Source organism: Purpureocillium takamizusanense, chromosome 3 (genome assembly GCF_022605165.1).
Source record: "Purpureocillium takamizusanense chromosome 3, complete sequence".
In the NCBI taxonomy this organism is placed as follows: domain Eukaryota; kingdom Fungi; phylum Ascomycota; class Sordariomycetes; order Hypocreales; family Ophiocordycipitaceae; genus Purpureocillium; species Purpureocillium takamizusanense.
In genome coordinates this window covers 329,279-345,956 of record NC_063070.1, presented here as the reverse complement: position 1 = coordinate 345,956, position 16,678 = coordinate 329,279, and the positions used below count along the sequence as shown (strand labels likewise).

General features: G+C 59.7%; 8 protein-coding genes across 8 annotated transcripts; 2 read left to right on the top strand and 6 right to left on the bottom strand.

Annotated features, from left to right (window-relative positions):
• Positions 1-182: 182 nt before the first annotated feature.
• On the top strand, positions 183-2,840 carry PHO8 (Alkaline phosphatase). The gene is made up of 2 exons (XM_047984783.1): positions 183-446; positions 527-2,840. Exons 1-2 carry the CDS (start codon positions 444-446, stop codon positions 2,240-2,242), a joined length of 1,719 nt encoding a protein of 572 aa, XP_047840758.1. The 5' UTR covers positions 183-443; the 3' UTR covers positions 2,243-2,840.
• Positions 2,484-5,369, bottom strand: JDV02_003633 (uncharacterized protein). Its single transcript, XM_047984782.1, has one exon. The coding sequence runs from the start codon at positions 4,667-4,669 to the stop codon at positions 2,750-2,752; it is 1,920 nt and encodes a 639-aa protein (XP_047840757.1). The 5' UTR covers positions 4,670-5,369; the 3' UTR covers positions 2,484-2,749.
• A 289-nt stretch (positions 5,370-5,658) lies between these two features.
• JDV02_003632 (uncharacterized protein) lies at positions 5,659-5,967 on the bottom strand (the record flags this gene model as incomplete). Its single annotated transcript, XM_047984781.1, has 1 exon — positions 5,659-5,967. The coding sequence occupies one exon, from the start codon at positions 5,965-5,967 to the stop codon at positions 5,659-5,661; it is 309 nt and encodes a 102-aa protein (XP_047840756.1).
• Positions 5,968-6,150: 183 nt separating this feature from the next.
• On the bottom strand, positions 6,151-6,904 carry JDV02_003631 (uncharacterized protein; the record flags this gene model as incomplete). Its single annotated transcript, XM_047984780.1, has 2 exons — positions 6,151-6,359; positions 6,448-6,904. The coding sequence occupies 2 exons, from the start codon at positions 6,902-6,904 to the stop codon at positions 6,151-6,153; spliced, it is 666 nt and encodes a 221-aa protein (XP_047840755.1).
• A 218-nt stretch (positions 6,905-7,122) lies between these two features.
• On the bottom strand, positions 7,123-8,278 carry RPL34B (60S ribosomal protein L34B). Its single transcript, XM_047984779.1, has 3 exons — positions 8,165-8,278; positions 7,944-8,067; positions 7,123-7,700 (listed from the first exon to the last, which is right to left on the bottom strand). Exons 1-3 carry the CDS (start codon positions 8,200-8,202, stop codon positions 7,512-7,514), a joined length of 351 nt encoding a protein of 116 aa, XP_047840754.1. The 5' UTR covers positions 8,203-8,278; the 3' UTR covers positions 7,123-7,511.
• A 549-nt stretch (positions 8,279-8,827) lies between these two features.
• On the bottom strand, positions 8,828-9,917 carry JDV02_003629 (uncharacterized protein). Its single transcript, XM_047984778.1, has 4 exons — positions 9,753-9,917; positions 9,413-9,652; positions 9,274-9,337; positions 8,828-9,198 (listed from the first exon to the last, which is right to left on the bottom strand). Exons 2-4 carry the CDS (start codon positions 9,518-9,520, stop codon positions 8,999-9,001), a joined length of 372 nt encoding a protein of 123 aa, XP_047840753.1. The 5' UTR covers positions 9,521-9,652; positions 9,753-9,917; the 3' UTR covers positions 8,828-8,998.
• Positions 9,918-10,501: 584 nt separating this feature from the next.
• JDV02_003628 (uncharacterized protein) lies at positions 10,502-11,859 on the top strand. Its single transcript, XM_047984777.1, has one exon. The coding sequence runs from the start codon at positions 10,751-10,753 to the stop codon at positions 11,372-11,374; it is 624 nt and encodes a 207-aa protein (XP_047840752.1). The 5' UTR covers positions 10,502-10,750; the 3' UTR covers positions 11,375-11,859.
• A 3,257-nt stretch (positions 11,860-15,116) lies between these two features.
• Positions 15,117-15,773, bottom strand: JDV02_003627 (uncharacterized protein; the record flags this gene model as incomplete). Its single annotated transcript, XM_047984776.1, has 1 exon — positions 15,117-15,773. The coding sequence occupies one exon, from the start codon at positions 15,771-15,773 to the stop codon at positions 15,117-15,119; it is 657 nt and encodes a 218-aa protein (XP_047840751.1).
• Positions 15,774-16,678: the final 905 nt, after the last annotated feature.

Sequence of the window (16,678 nt, the reverse complement as noted above, 5' to 3'; positions counted from 1 at the left end):
GCCCACTGCGGGGAAGCTACCTTGCCTTGCCTACCACCTGCAGGCACCTCAGCCCATCCACTGGCTCGCGCGGGCCCGGACCGGAAACCCGGGCAGTTGAGCTAAATAAGGTAAGCCCGAGAGCTCTTCAGGGGGCCCCGTGCCGTTCGTCCACTGGAGGCCAGGTGACGCCGTTCCTCCACTGTCACATCTCGCCTCAGTGCCGGGCGTGTAGCCCCAACCGCCATCCACTGTCGCCCACCCACTTCCGTTAGTACCTTATCCAGATCTGTACCTTTATCTTCCTACCCATCCCCCATCCTCCTCGGCACGCCTTCTTGGCTGCCGCTCCCACCCTTGCTGCTGCAGTTTGGCTTCCTCTACCAAACTCAGACAGCTCCGTCAAACAAGCTCCACCACCTTGACAGTTTGTCGGTCCGCAGCAAGGGCACACAGCAATCGCAATGGTATGTTTCCCACCACGAGGTTTCCAAGACGGGCGCAGCCAGCGCGGGCTCCAGTGACTGACAGGCACGACGTCGCACAGGTCTCCGAGCAGGTCTCCGAGCAAAGCCCCCTCCTCTCCAACGAGGGCGAGGGCTCGACTCGCGCAGATCATGGCAGCGACAGCGGCAACGGCGGCGCCGACATGGACAGGAGGCGCCGCTGGTCGCGCCTGCGCGAGGCCGGCATCTTCATTTGGGCCCTCGTCGCAACCGCCGCCGTCATCGTCATAGCTGTCTGGGCCCAGCACAACCAGCAGACATCTCGCCCCCCGAGTCGCGCCGACAAGCGCAACCTCGTTTTCATGGTCTCCGACGGCATGGGCCCGGCCTCCCTCTCTCTTACTCGTAGCTTCCGTCAGCACGTCGACGGTCTGCCCGATAACGACACCCTGGTCCTTGACAAGCACTTCTGGGGCTCCAGCCGCACCCGCTCCAGCAACTCCCTCGTCACCGACAGCGCTGCCGGCGCAACCGCCTTCTCGTGTGGCAAGAAGAGCTACAATGGCGCCATCTCTGTCCTACCAGACTACGAACCCTGCGGCTCCGTCCTTGAGGCCGCCAAGAGGGCCGGCTACATGACCGGCCTCGTGGTCACCACGGACATCACCGACGCAACCCCCGCGTGCTTTGCCAGCCACGTCCTTCTCCGCCAAATGCAGGACGACATCGCCCTTCAAGAAGTCGGCCATGGTGTGCTGGGTCGCTCAGTCGATCTCATGCTTGGCGGCGGCCGGTGCCACTTCCTGCCCAACGGTACCGACGGCAGTTGCCGCGCCGACGACGTCGACGTTGTCAAGCTGGCCCAAGACAAGTACGGCTGGACCTACACCGACAGCCGCGACGGCTTCGATAAGCTCAAGGGCGGCAAAAAGGCGAAACTTCCTTTGTTGGGTCTCTTCGCCTCATCCGACATCCCGTTCGAACTGGATAGGCAGAACGAGAATGACGTCTACCCGAGTCTCAGTGAAATGGCCAAGACGGCGCTGCGCGCGCTCGAGCGAGCCACATCGGACAGCGACAGGGGCTTCTTCCTCATGATTGAGGGAAGCCGCATCGACCATGCCGGCCACATCAATGACCCCGCCGCCCAGGTTCGAGAGGTTCTCGAGTACGACAAGGCGTTCAAGGCTGTCCTGGACTTCATCGACGACACGCAGACGGAGACCGTCCTCGTAGCCACCAGCGATCACGAGACCGGCGGCCTCGCCACCGCGCTGCAAGAGCCCGGCCACCTCCCCGTGTACAACTGGTATCCTCAAGCCCTCGCCCAGGCCTCGTCGTCGTGCGAGAGACTGGCCGGCAAGCTCCAGGACTACGTCTCGAAGCAGCCTTCGCCTCTCTCGCAGTCCGACCTCAAGACCTGGATTAACGACGAGCTCGTCGTCTCTGGCCTGGGCGTAACCGACGCAACCGACGAGGAGCTATCTCTCCTCGCCACGGATCCCGATGACGCCACCAGTAACTTCGCCGCCATCATCTCGCTGCGCGCGCACGTCGGCTGGAGCACGCACGGGCACACGGCCGTTGACGTCAACGTCTACAGCTCCGGCGGGCCCCAGGCAGCCAGCATCCGCGGCAACGTCGAGAACACGGACGTGGGCAAGTTCCTGAGCCACTATCTGGACGTAGATGTGGATGCCATCACCGAGGAGCTGCGCGAGAAGACGGCCCGCCCGAGCGTCATCGCGGCTGCGGGAGCCGAGCATGCGGCGCCGCAGTGGACGAGCAACTACCACGAGTACGACGGCTTGCAGTAGAGGCCTCCTACCACATTTGATTGTTGCATTTGAAGCGTATACCTGCAGGGATTTTTTTGATTTTTTTTTAAAATCTATTGCCGGGGCATTCGGTGTAATTCCTGCGTGAATCGGTGAGCGTCGACATCTGGAGCCGCGAGCAGCCATGGCGTCGAACACGGTAACATACAGAGAGAGAGGCAGGGTTTCAGAATCGCATGCCCCACGTGGTGGTATCTCATGCTATTATTAACGTTACTAATAGTAGTACACAACCATACCGGCGGGAGGAACAACAGCGTGCATACATTGATAGCCCATGGAACGAACAAGGCAGTACACCCAGACTCGGTAACAAAGACCACCTTCTAAAGCGTCCCATGAAACGCCGAAAATCATCGCTCGCGATTCACAATCCTGCTCCCGTGATAGTGATCAAGTAGCAGTCGGACAGAGCCGAGCTTGAGAGCAAGGGTCCCTCGCTTCTTCCCGCTCGCTGCCGCCCACGGACAGACCCAGCTCCCCTTTTTACCTTTGCGCGCGGTCAATGTTATACCGCACAAAAAGCCGATCCAAGAAATGAGAGTGGCGGATACCGTTTGGCCGTGCCTTGGCAAAGGCGTCGATCGCCTCGGGCAGCGAGAAGCCGCACCGTTCCACCAGGTAACAGACGATGAAGTATCCTGTGCGATTGAAGCCGTAGTGGCAATGCACGCCAATGACGCACTTGCCCGGGTCGTCCCACGCTTCCGCGACGGCTCGTTCCTTCTGGCGTTCGCGCAGCTTGTCCACGAGTCGGATAAAAGCCTCAACTTCGTGGCCCTCAGGAGGGATCTTTGAAACCGTCGGAAACTTGTGGTAATGCACGCCACCTCGTTCCAGGCCACGCGGGTCGTAGACTGGCTGGTCCTTGGAAATGTCTATAACGTCCTTGATGATCGACGACCACTTGTCCACAAACTCCTTGGGGCAGTGCACGTCATCCGCCTCCCGCAGCGTCTTCATGGCTCTGAAAACCGGCTTTCCCTCCGGCCCAATGGCGTGCGACACTGGCGCCACCGACTTCCACTTGTTGAGATTTTTCACGTCCCACTTGCCCTCCCGCGAGAGGTACTGCAGCTGCCAGGCAAGAGACAGCCGACCTGTAATCTTGGTCGCCAAAAAGTCCGCGATGAGGCCGGCCAATGCGCGGGCAGATCGTGGCATGTAGAGCAGAGCGTGGTTCGCCGGCGCGGGAATGACAATGGACTGCACCACCTTCTTGGGGTGGGCTGGCTGAACAGGAAGCGGCACAGATGCTTTATCGTCACCCGACATGTCGGAGTCCATGGGCGTCGACGGATCATCGTGCGCATCGTCGCCGGCGTATGCGTTGCCGTCAACACTCTTCCGGGGGAGGTGACCATTCGCGGCAGGATCGCTGGGGACGTGATCGTGGGGCTTCATCGACATGCTCACAGGTGCCGCAGCCTCTGGACCCTGGACGTCAGGCTCAACATCCCCATTCGCGGCTGTTCCCTCGACGGTGGAGCCCAGGGCCTTGGCTATCTTGCCCACCTCGGTCGGGGGGGTCAGATGGTCCTTCTCGCCAGCGATCAGGTAGACGGGTATGTCTAAGCCAGCCCAGATGTCGAGTCCCGGGATTCCACCCTCGGCTTTCCCGTCGCGGTACACGGGGAGAGCGCCATAGGCCATGCGCCTGAAGACAGGCGTTCGACTCTGCTGGTTGAAGCGGTATTGCAAGCCCTTGAGCTCTGGCTCGGCCCCTGCACCCACAAAGCGGGCGACGCTGGGGCTCTCTGGTCCTCCCCACGCATCCCAGGCTCGCCACAGCGAAAAGACCCAGCCCGGGATCCAGAAGAGGCGCCGCATCAAAGTGGACCTCTTCTCATCCCACGGTCCAGACGTGGGACAAATCGCAACGAGGCCAACGATGTGGTCCGCCAGCGCAGTTACGTGAGGGACGCGCCGATTAGCGAGCCAGGCCGACAAAGCTGTACCCATGCTGTGTCCGATGAGAACCACGTTCTGGCCCGCCTCGCTATCACGATAATCCTCAATGATAAGCTCGAGCAACTCGCCGAGAGCCGCCGGCGTGTACGCATCCCATGACGTGACAGAGTAGCCAGAGCGGCCGCCACCAGGAAAATCGACTGCCAGGCATGGGGCCAGGTCCACAAGGCTGCTCAGAAGCGGATGGAACTGAGCAACCGAACCCCCAAGGCCGGGGATGCACACGATGAGGGGCAGCGGTGCCGGGAGCTCCTTGGCTTTGGCATGCTGGCGGAAGAAGACGCGAATGTCCGGATACTCGAAGCGGCTCGTCTTGTAAGACTTGATCTGTGAGTTGTCCCGAAGCAGTGCTGGATCGGTCGCCACAGGGTCGGTAGAATGGATGGCGGGCGACGTGCCAGCCGCGGTCGATGGTGAGTCACGAGTGCCCGTCATGACTGCGACGAGATCGAGCGTTGTCTGGGCTCGCCATATATATGAAAAAAAGTAGATACTTCGAAACCCAGGCGCTGCGGCTGTGAATGCTCGCTTCGGCAACGCGGTTAGCCAGATAGTAGGCGTAGCGCAAGGACCGAGAGGTCGACCTGGGACAGGGGGCCAGGGATGGACTTCAATTCCCGAGTGGTATAATCGGATTTCGCCTGGCAGCTTCCACCTCCCGCACCAGCCTAGACGGTCTTGAGGCAAGCGGGAGGCAGGATGAAGACAGGGCGCGCTGACCGGAAAAGGAAAGCGTCGCTGCGAGATGACCGTTGATAGTCTCAACGGGCGAGACGTCCGACTGAGCAGCCGCAGAACGTGATTGTTGGCGATGCGGAACTCATGTCACGCATTGAACGGGCGAGGGAGGTGTGCGTGCGCGACGGTAGGCCAGCGAATAAATAAGGTATCGTCGACGCTGCAGAGAGGCGCGCCGGACTTGACTTGTCAGATGGGCGGCGGCGGCACGTCGATGCGGCTAGAGGGCGCGGGCCGGGCGATGGGTAAGACCAAGCGAAGCGAGCTGGCGGTTCAACGGGTTCCACGTATGGCGCACCAAGGCGTACCAGCTGTGAGTGTGTGTGTGCGTATGCGTGTGCGTGCGCGTGTGCGTGCGCGTGTGCGTGTGTGTGTTTGTGTTTGTGTGGGAGACTCGGGCGAGTGCGCGGGCGAGGGTTCCAAGTTCCTGCTTTGCCAACGTCGAGTCGAGGCACGTCGTCGCAATTTTGTCTCCTTGTCTGCCTGGCCAGGGGAGGACAGCAGCCAATCGTCATGGTGCGTTCGGCGGCCAGAGCCCCCCCATTGCTGGAGCTGCCCTGGAGCTGGAGTCGGAGCTGGAGCTGGTCGGTCTGTCGCGCACGTCACAGCGGGGCCCGTCCCCCCTGCCAAATGCGCTGGACGCCATCAAGTCCCGTCAAACGCTGCCGCCACGTGGTGCAACCTGCCTACCCTGTGCCGAGCGCGCCGTTGGCGTGGCCCATTGGGCTTTTTGTTCGCCATGGACAGCAGCGATCCCGCCGCGTTGGGTAATTCGATTTTATTTTTTCCTCGTTCGCTTTTGTATACCATACTACCAGCCACGGCGGGTGGCGGTGCTGCTGCTGTTGCTGCTGCTGCAGTTGAGTAGACGTGCAATGTGGCAGATACTTGAAGCCAGCCCCAGGCGATCTCAGTCCAAGTCTGCGGTTCAAGAAATCAGGACGTACAAAGTCCCTAACAGTAGCCACGCAAGCGACAATATGCAGCAGCCTCATCTACAAGCGGCCCAGTCAACAGTCCCCATCATAGGCTGCAAATAACTGGTCAACTAGCTCACAGTCCGGAAAGCTGAACCTGTCTGCCCGACGCTCGCTTGACTTCCCGCAGATATATTATACAGCCAACTGCACACCGCCAGCTGGCTCATCGTACAAAGCACACGCCGTCGAAACGCGAGCTCATACAGCGCCTGAGCCCTCTTTCCATCCAATAGGTATCAACGCCGCGGCCACATCAGACACGCCTCGCTCCGTCGCCAGCAAGTTGAACTGTGCAGCGGCGTTTCTCGTGTCTAGCACCTCTACCCTCATCCCCAGCTCCGCAATGTGTTGCTTCGTCTGCGGGCTCAGCGGCATGTTTGTCTTGCCCACGCCAATGACCAGCAAATCTTCAATCATCAAATTAGTATCCTGCTGCAGAGAGATCCATTTCGCGTGAGATCCACTCGGGCACTCGAGGGTGACGCTGGCACGTACCTGGCCGTGGCCACAACAGATCGAACAGCCCAAAAGCCTCCTTAGGCAACTCGAACTGGCCCTTTTTGTTGTAAAGCTCCATGACTCCCTTGGCCTCCCATGGCCGCCACTCAAAGGCTTCGCCGTTGACGAGTAGCGCCCCGTTACCGCCTGTGATAGTCACCCCGCTGTTCAGCCCGAATCCGTCATACGTGCACACGTCCACCGACGTCGACGGCGCCGGCGTGTTGCCCAGGACGTTGAGTTCATTCAGGTCCGTCGGCGGAGGCTCCTTCGGCGCATCCTTGCGTGACCGCTGCGATGAGATGGTCGTGTGCAAGAGGCGGGGCCGTGATGGCAGTCCTGGCAAGCTTGTCGCGGTCGGAACTGCCAGTCGTGGCGAAGTGCTCAGTCGTGACCGCGTTGTCGCAGCGCAGAGCCCGCGCAAGCCGCCGCAATGTCGCGCAAAGCTGCGCATGTTTAAGCCACGAGTAGCGTATTATCTATCGCATGGACAGTTCGGTCGTGGGCGAGCCTCGGGTGGTTTATAACGGAGGCGGATGTAGGGATGACAGTGGAGGAGGATGGCTTGGCCACTCAAAAATTTAGGTCGGGGCAATTGACCTGTGTCTACACGTCATGCCGCGGCGCCCGATTTTGACAATTTCAACCACAGCCCCGATGAAGATACGAGTACGCGCACATCGAATTACTACTACCAGTGTCCAGACATATGTGTGAGTATTCCTAGCAGTGGCTGATCTGGTCGTCAACTGTCGTTGTCGGCATGTGTCCCAGCGAGTTCCGGTCGTGGTTCATTCGCAGGAGTGCCGCTCGCGCACTTGGCTCGTCGGCACCGCACGTCAGGAGCCCGTATCATCGTGCCAGCTTGATGTTTTGTCTCATTTAAAACCACCAAGAGGAGGTCGCAGTCCTAAAGACAGCAGGAGGCCGGCCTCTCCGGCCAGTCCCCGGATGTATCATGCAGTCCCTTTGCCCTTATGAACACCAAAGCAATGAACCAGTCCCCTCTCAAAGTTCCTTGCCGTCCGCGCAGAAAGCCCAAACCCATGGTTGAAATATGCTTATTTCTTCTTCTGGCTCTGCTCCTGCTCCTTCAGCACCTTCTTGACGATCTTCTGCTCCTCGATGAGGAAGGCGCGGACGATGCGGTCACGGACGCAGCCACCGCATCTCGAGCCACCGTAGGCGCGCTGGACGGTCTTCTGCGGCTTGGAGATCTGGGAGTACTCGCGGGGTCGGAGGGCGGGGATCTGTGTCATACTCGGTCAGTTTCTCCGCGTGCAATCATCGCCAGTGCGTGTGCGGGCCCGGCAACCGCGACAGCGTGTCCGCATCGTGGCCGCCCGAAACGGCGCCCCTCCTGGAATGCCCCCAGTTGCGTTGCGTCGTAGCCATGAAAGCTCTCTTGCCGAAGCCCGGTCGCATCCTTCCCGAGACTCATTCGCTGTCGCCGATTGCCAATTGCCGGAACGTCGACGCGGAGGGCCACTTACGCCAGAGAGCTTGGAGCCGCAGTCACCGCACTTGGGAACAGTGCCGCGCTTCTTGATGTGCAGCAGACGGAGCTCGCCACCGGGAGTCTTGACGACTCGGGTCCGGTTGGATCGAGTGTTGTAGCTAGAGTCCGGGGTTAGCCCATAGTGTCGCCCGAAGTGCGTGCGAGGGGATTCGAGTGCGATCGGGTCGATGTATAGAGATTTCGAGGAGCACTCACGGGTTGCGGCGGCGGTAGGTAACTCGTTGGGACACCATTGTTGCGGTCGTGCTGCGAGTGTTCGATGAGGATCTCAACCAGGAACAAACGAGGAATTTCGAGATTTGGGGGAAAATTTGTGTGGGTGGAAGGTCGAATTGTGCCCGCTAGCCTGACGAATCAGAGCGGGGCAGAAACGGCCAGACCCACGATGAAAATCACGTGATAACAATCCTGGCTCATCAAGCCGACAGGCCAAGGGAGGGGCGGCAAACTGCAAACCGCTGGTGAGTCGTCCATGCTCTGCATTATGCAGAAGCTCAGATAAATTACGAGGAAATATAATCAACTCTACCTCTTGTTGTCCTTATGCTTGTGCAAGCTCGGGCTGTCATCCGTCGACCGATCAACAACCAAGTTTTTCCTCGCTTGACGAGAAATGCGAGAGCGTTCTTTTATCCAGGCCCAGCAGCGAACCTGGAGCGCAACGCCGGGGGGAGCCGACTTTGGCCCCCTGGGCATTTGGGTTCAAGGAGACTATCGTAGCTGTCCACGCTGACTGTCGTGTGGTGCATCGTCTAGATCAGACAGGATGTGAATAATCAGATCTCCCATGGCGTGTGTCGTCCACCCTCAAATCGAAAGTGATTGGCATTAGTGAGCCATTACTGACAAGTCTGCAAAGTGACGTTATGCATATCATTCATGTCGGGGAATCTAGATAAACCTGGAGGACCAAAAAGAGAAGCATTGCCCAAACTCCCCATGTCGTGTCCATCTCGCATCGGCGCTGCCGCCTCCTCTGCCCAATGTCAAATGAGTTCACAGCGATGACAGCTGACAGAGGGTGCATCTTCAGTCCTTGTCCATGTCAAACCAATCCGGATGATCCTTGTGCCTCCACGGCTTGATGCCAAACGGATTTTCTTCGCGACTCTTGTCAGCCATGGCCATGGCCTTTTTGCTCTCTTCGTCTCTCATAAGGTCAGTAAAGTCCTTGACTTCTGTTTGAGCATCGGCGACGGCCTTGACAAAAGAGGTGAACATGACGTCGGCTGTGCGCCCTCAAGGTTAGCTCACTGCGAGCGCTGCTTGACGAATCAAGGAAGCAGGGGTGAGGGGATATGTACGTGATGGCTGCTTCTGAACTAGGGGCTCTATCATCCTTGGTATGGTATCGCGTAGAAGTCGTGACTTTGGTGAAAAGCGAGGTCAGCCAAGATCCTGTCCCAGTTTGATCAAACGTGTTGAGCCGCGCTTTGTACGCACCTTGATGTGAAGGAGCTTGAGGCGCTTCATCGCCTCATTGAGCTGAGCCTCATCCACGGCCTGTGAGCCGCTGCCCGCCTCGGCCTCGGCCGCAGGCTTGTTGTTCATTTCGAACGGGACGAAGGTTGCGTGCACCTGAAGACGGCGGGAGAGCAAAGCGTCAATCGTGCTCACAGTGCTGTGACAGTGTCACGAAGGCAATGCCAGACGCGCCGCACCAGCAATCGGGACGGGACTTGGCTGCCGAGCGGAAGGGTGAATAGGGTGTCAATGAAGTGGTTGGAGGGCGACGGCGATGTGGGGCAGAAGAATGGATTTCCTCGACAGGGGCAGTACGTACTCCGTACCGCAGGCCTGGAGTGATGACAGTGCGACGGCCCCTCGTTTTTATACGCTGCGGCTGCAAGTCGGCACGGGTGAAGGAGAGTTGAGACCTGGGCGAAGTCGCAACCACGCACACAAAATGCGCCTGTGACGGAATAAGTTCAAAAGCGATTCGGAGTGCCCAACTCTTGTGTGACAGAAAGACGTGCCGCAGACGCTGCGAAAACTGACAGACAGACCTGGACACAAATGTCACGTGCTGCGTGGCCGCCAACACGGCGCCCGGGTTGCCTGGTTGTGTGTCTATCTACTCGCGAACGGAGGGCACCTACGTGCATATTCGTCCAACTAAAAGTGTTCGAAATCAAACTGGAAACAAAGAGCTTCAGCAATCCATGTCCACGTGGTGCATACTTCCTCCGTCTGCGACTACCCCACAAGAGCAACTTGCACTCGATTCTGGTGTTCAGACAAACACGGGCGGCGATCACGCCTCCGGAACTCTGGACCCGATCCCTCGGGGCACCAGTGGGACCCAATGTCGCTAATGACCTGGAAGGGACCTCTTGTGAGGGCGCGCCCGAGATTCCGGGCGGGCAGCATCTGTCTGCGCGGGCGCAAGAGCGCTGGAGGGCCCTGAGCCTACTGGCTCCCAGGCGCGTTAGCGCGGTGACCCCCGGCTGCTTGGCGCAGCGCGGCCCGTAATTGGCTCTTGTCACTCGGACCGGATCAACACCAAACCTTAACTTGTCGACAGTGCGGATTGGAAAATCCTTACAGCCCAGCCTCGCTCATTTGGTACATCGGACCGCGACCAACACCCGTCGCAAGTCAAGTCGCGGCAGTTCGCTCGGCCTGCCGTTCCGATTTATATATCGGAGGGGACTCCTCGTCTCTGAGCTCTCCTCATCAGCCGCCGCACTCTCCCGTCGCCGCCCCCCTGCCTGCCCTTCGACATCGCCATCGTCTCGCACGCCCGTCCAAGCTCCGCCGGCCCTCTGCCGCGTCTCCACGATGCCGAACACGCCCCCACCCGCGTTGTTGCCGCCGCCCGAGGGCATCTTCCGGACCTTTGAGGACCTCATGGCGTCGGTGCAGCGTGTCGCCAAGGACCAAGGGTACGGCATCGTCAAGCTGCGCGCCTCAAACTATCGTGACGGCAAGCCAACGCGCTACGACCTCGTCTGCGACCGAGGCGGCGTCAAGTACAACAGCACCGCCAAGAAGCGCAATCCCTCGACGCGCAAAATCGACTGCCCTTTTCGCGCCAAGGCCGTCTGCGAGGTCCAACTGGGGAACCAGTGGCGGTTTGCGCTGCAGGAGCCGCGCCATAACCACGAGCCGCGCGTGCCATCCGGGACGCCCGGACAGGAGAACGCGCCGCTCGCCACGACGATCCGATCCTTCACAAACAAGCTCGACCGCTTGAGCCACGACATGGCGCAGAGCTTCATGCGGATAGAGCAGAGGCTAGATAACATCGAGAAGCGTATGGAGAATCTCGAGGCTCGCGCCGGCTCCTACGAACCCCGTTTCCAGGCCGTCGAGGGCCGGTTGCAGGGCATGGAGGGCGCGCGCATGGACGGTCTCGGCATGGACGACGTGGAATCGCGCCTGCTGGCCTCGTCAGTCATGTAGGGAGATGACCGGAGCGCGCAGCACATGGCGGGAGTGGGCGTCGGAGAAGCGCTGGGGGACACGGAGACTGACGACAGAAGCGCGTCGGTGTGGGCGTCGTCGGGGATGTGACACGAGCAGCCATTTGCCCTGCGCCACACGGACGGGACCCCGGGGTCGTCGAGTTGGACGGCGTCGGAATAGGGACGCACAGGTCCTGTATGCGGGGGTGATGTCTGATACCACGGCAGGGGCGGCATCAGGGAGGGAAAGTTCCCAGACGGGTACCACTAGGGAGAGGCTATCACGGGCGTTCCGGAATCACACACCACCATTGTTTGTTCAGTTTGCTTGGCACGGGGTCTTGCGGTTCAGGGATTTGCTTTCTTTTTTTGTTATGTGGTCGCCAACGAGTGCGCGTGCAAAATACGTTGATGGGGGTTCCAGGTTCGTCCACAGACTGGTGGGTTTTGGTTGTTTGCGCAAAGAGAAAGAGAGAGAAGAGGGGGGGGGGGGGGTGACAGACAGAGATACCTGCACGGGCAGTTTAGGAATCGATGCTCGGCTGCATCGCATTGCCCGATCCATCTTTCGGTACCGTGCCGGCCCATGCATGACCGTGTGAGCGGAGGGACGCAGCCGATTGATGCGGAGAGGCGGCGCATGCGAGCCTGCGTCCCGACCCGCGTCGCGCACACTGTGGGCTTGCTGCTGGCTCGCGATGGCTGTCCGCAGGCTTATACCGCGCACTCGGGTCGGGCCCTGCCCATATTAGTCCAACCCACTGTACTGGGGAGGAGCGGCTTGACCGTGGCACTCGTGCAACGTGAGGCTTCCAGCGCGGGCTTGCCTGCCTATTTTGCGGTCAAAGGCGCTGGGCGCGCACGCAGCAGCGAGCCAAGTACCGGGGACGCGGGCTGCTAAGGTGCGGCGCGGCGTCGCACACCGTCTGGCGCATACCAATCTAGGTACTCCATACCTACAATTACTGCCGCTCCTGGCTGGCTCTCTGTCTGGCCAGAAGGTGTCGCGCGTCTGCCTCGTGCTGCACCAACACCTCCACCACCACCACCAACCACCACCTCCGACCACCATCAACACCACCTCCAGTCCTCCCGTCCTCCCGTCCTCCCCACAATCACCGCCTGAACCTGACCAGGGCCCTTCGCCCGTCCGCCTATCAGCAGGCCTGTCATCGCTCCCGGACGCTGCCCGAACAACCCCTGCAGCAGCTCGCTCGGGGATGCTCGCGGAAACAATATGCATGCGTGCGTGCATATATTCCTAGTAGGTGCACACACTCCAGGCACGGCACAAATGTAAATTGGGAATTTGGACTGACGACTCTACGAGCTACGGTCTCTCGATGGTTGACGACGTCTCGAGAGACGTGTTCGACGAATTCGTTGCTCCCCATCTCATCTTGTTTGAATGACCAGCGTTACTCAAACCCCCAGCTGGTTTTGAGTAAAGCACGTCTGTACAAGGTAATCCGCCGTTCGCGAGGGTGTCGCTTGTGGAGTCGTGGCTCTCGCGGGCCTCCAGCGTCAACCGACAGCTCCGTGGCCCGCGTGAGCGACACAGAAGCCCGGCAGCTCTCCCCATGCAGAGCCACGCGCTCGGGCCGATCTCAGGACGGGGCACGAACCCTGGGCCACCGCTGACTGCATCCCCCGGGAGGGCTGCAGGATCTGGAAAGTTGCCGTCTTGGTTCCGCTGCCGCTGCCATGGGGCAGAGGCGATCTGAGTCTGGCGACGCGACTGGTACCCGATCCCGCGGTATGGCATTGCAGTAAGGGACCAAGCCCATGTTCCCGAAAATGTTCGGAAACGCCCATTGCCAACAGCCAAATACATCTGCAATGGCTGACTGGGGGTGAGGCGTGCGTTGTTGGTCTGCCCGAGATGACGACTTCGAGATCTTGACTATCGGTTGGCCGTCCTGGCTCCACGGCCCACGGCCAGGGCCCGTGGCGCCGGGTACTCGGCGGAGATGCAGCAGCCGGTGACCCGAACATGGTAGGTACTAACAACACTAAGAAACAATGTCAAGAGGCCGAGCAGAGGGGATTTGGGCTGCTAACCCTGCGAATTTGGTTTACGACGTCACCAACATATCATGACCTTACCAAGAAGCTATTCGATTCTCGAAAGGGGGCTTCATTTTACGGCGTAGATGTGCCCGGGCGTGACAAGCATCTGTCGATGACCTTTTTGGCAAAGTTGCTGCGACGAAAGAGCTCGCTTGCTGCTTATCGTTGCAAGAAAGAGCAGGGACGGAGGCAGCTGGGCTGCACACGCTTCCCAATGCGTTACCGTGGGTCTTTTTTTACGTTGGTCGCCCGAGGCTCGCCAACGGGGTCGCGTATTAAACGCACCTTTCTTCATGCACTAGCCTTCCACGTGCCTGTGCCGGATGATGTTTGTGCTGATGACCCCAGCGATACAGTACCCGTAAGGGCGGGTTTGACAACAAAGGACTCGGCCCGGTTCAGCACGGCAACTGCCGTCGCCATGAGCCGCTGCACTTGTCCTTGACGGCCGTTGTATTTTGTCTCTCGATCGCCGCAAGCGAGATGCAGGTAGCCGCCAGGTTGGATGCAGAGCAGATCGGCAGTATTCATTCGCTCGCAACCTAAATGGCCGAGGGCAAATCTGGGCTGAGATGAGCATATGTAAATCTATGCTGCAGACTGCCACTTCATCTCCTAAGGGACAGGCGGCAAAGCAACCGCGACTGGGACCATGCCTGTCTAGAATCTCATTCGAAAGCCCGGCTTCCTGGCTGACGAAGTATGTCTCCGCATCCATCTTGCTGTGTCGGAAATCTCAGGGGCAAGGATACTGGATTCAGTCGCGGCGGCTCGAGAACCGCGACCAGGCCGCTGACTGTCGACGACAACATGTCCTCGCCGAGGCCTGACTAAACGAGGGAGGATTGGCACCCCGAGCTACGGCTGGAGAACGTGCCAATGCTGAGGGGCTGCTGCGGCTCTGCTGCCCAACAAGGTGTCGGGGTTGACGATGGCGGCTGCCATGGATCCGCATGTAGATCTCCCGTCCGGGAGCAGGGAATCCTGAAGGGGAAAGCACGTACCCTTCCGCGGAGATGGTGAAAACTTGCGGGTGGACATGGACGGGACGCGTTCGCGTGCTTTGTCTGGGTTGGGTTGAAGACATGCCCGCGGGCAACATAACCCTGGTGAGCCACACGAAAATCCTCTGGCCGAGGAAGAGAGTGGCGGGAGCAGAGTCACTGTTGGTGTGACCACCAACTGAGATTGAGTGGAAGAGGCGGCGAGTCGATAGTCGTCGAGGGAGCTGGAGTTGGCTCAGTAATCAAGCTTGGGGCCCACCGCGCAGGCCTCGTTTGCCCATCGTATGTACGTTGGCACATACTACCTGCAAGGCGGCTGTGGTGCCGTGGCCGCCTTGTTGTTGACGAGCAGGCCCGGGCGCCGGGCGTGCCTCTACGTTGCGTATGTTATTCAGGTGCATTCTGCGTGCCCGGGGCCTGTTCGGCTGTAGGTGGTTCTGGGAACGCAACGGTCCTTGCGTCGTCCGGCACTGTACTGATGTTAAACGTCTTGCGGGTACGGACGGCATGCGCGAGTGTCTCTCATGTGTCGTCTACTAAAGTACATACATGATACATTTGCAATCCCAAAAGTCAGGGGAGTAGCTGCAAAGGAGAAGACTACTAAACTACCCACGAAATATATCAGCAACGATAGGACCTGGCTCGGCCCCCTTGGACTTCGAGCTATGCAGTTACGACAGACGTGACCGCCTCGCCCACCGCGTCCCCGACGATCTTGTTGAGCATCTTGGCAGTTAGGAAGCTGAGCAGGATGACCTCGATGAACATGCCGTCGCACGGCACGTATATCTCGAGCTGTTTCTTGTCGCCGAAACCGCCGCCGCCTCCTGATCTAATCTTGGCCACCTTGTTCCCGGAGGAGTCGTAGAGGGCGAGGCCGGTGCCCGTCATGGGGTTCGGCTTGAGCTTCATCTTGCCCGTGACGGGCGACTCGAGGGTGACGCTGCCCGACATGTGGCTCATGCGCAGCGTAAAGGGCATGCCGCGGACGCGCATCTGCGTCGTGGACGAGAAGGAGCTGAGCTTACCCTCGCCAATCATGTTGGCCGCCGGGCTGGCCGCCTCGCCGTAGTAGAGCGCGATGTTGGGCTTGGCGTGGGGCGCGCCGGTGAATGTGTAGAGCGGCGGTGCGGTTGGCGGGTAGCCGGCGGGCCGGACGGAGGTTGCATTCAGGGAGGAACCGCTGGGGGCGGAGCCGAGGGTGAAGATGTGAGTTGGCCGTGATGTTGCTGCTGCTCCGTCGCCGTCGCCGTTGAGGCCCCAGCCCGGGCCGTTTTGCAGTGACGACCCGGAGAGGAGCTGTGAGAAGACGCCGGGCATGATGATGGTGACGATGGCCTAGTCCGTGACAAGGGCAAAGAGACTTCGCCGATAATGACTTTGATGTGCTTCACGGTAGACGAGAGACTCCTATACGGCAACTATGGAGTGTGGATTATTCTTACAAGACGGAGGCCAAAAGACAGCAGAGTTGATGAGGGAAGAAGGCATGCGGTCTACGCGGGGCGGCTGACGAGCCACCGGACTGATGGGCTCCTTTGAATGAAACGATTCGGCCGAGTGACGCCCCAGACTGAACCGTCGAGCGAACGATGAGAAACGGTGCTGCAGTAGGGCATCATGGCAATGACGTCTTCTGGCTTACACGATGGGCTGCACCGGGCCGCGGGTGGCTGGCGGGCGGGCGGCGCAGGGAGTCGTCGGCATTGGACGAGTCTAAGTTTGGAGTGGTTTCTGGCCAGCCAGTCTGACGGCCAACATGTGCGTGCGTAGCATGTGGTGGTGGGCGGGCAGAAGGGGGGGATCGGCGTGAGTGCGCACCAAGTGCGGTGTGTATACTCGTATCTCTTCTAGAAATGGGTGGGATGCTAGGGGAAAGCGAGCGAAAGGGTATGCAAAAGCCATGTTGCGCAAGGATGTTGATAGACAGGGCAATGCCATGCTCAGAAGGGAGGGAGGGCAGCACACGTTTCTGAGCTGGCAGTGATGGATGATGCCTGCGCAAGGCCCTTTTTGGTTCTGGGTTGCGGTTGGACAAGGTTTCTCGGGACGTTGATGATGAGTACCTAGAGGCGAGTGCATAAGGTACTTACAGTATACAGGGGGTAAGGTACTTACAGTACGGCCCCAGGACCCAACAGACGCCAACGGGCAAGGCGCTATGCCCGTTGGGGTGAGATGCGCCGCTGGGAGGCTGTAGATAAGCTCACGCCAGCAGATTTACA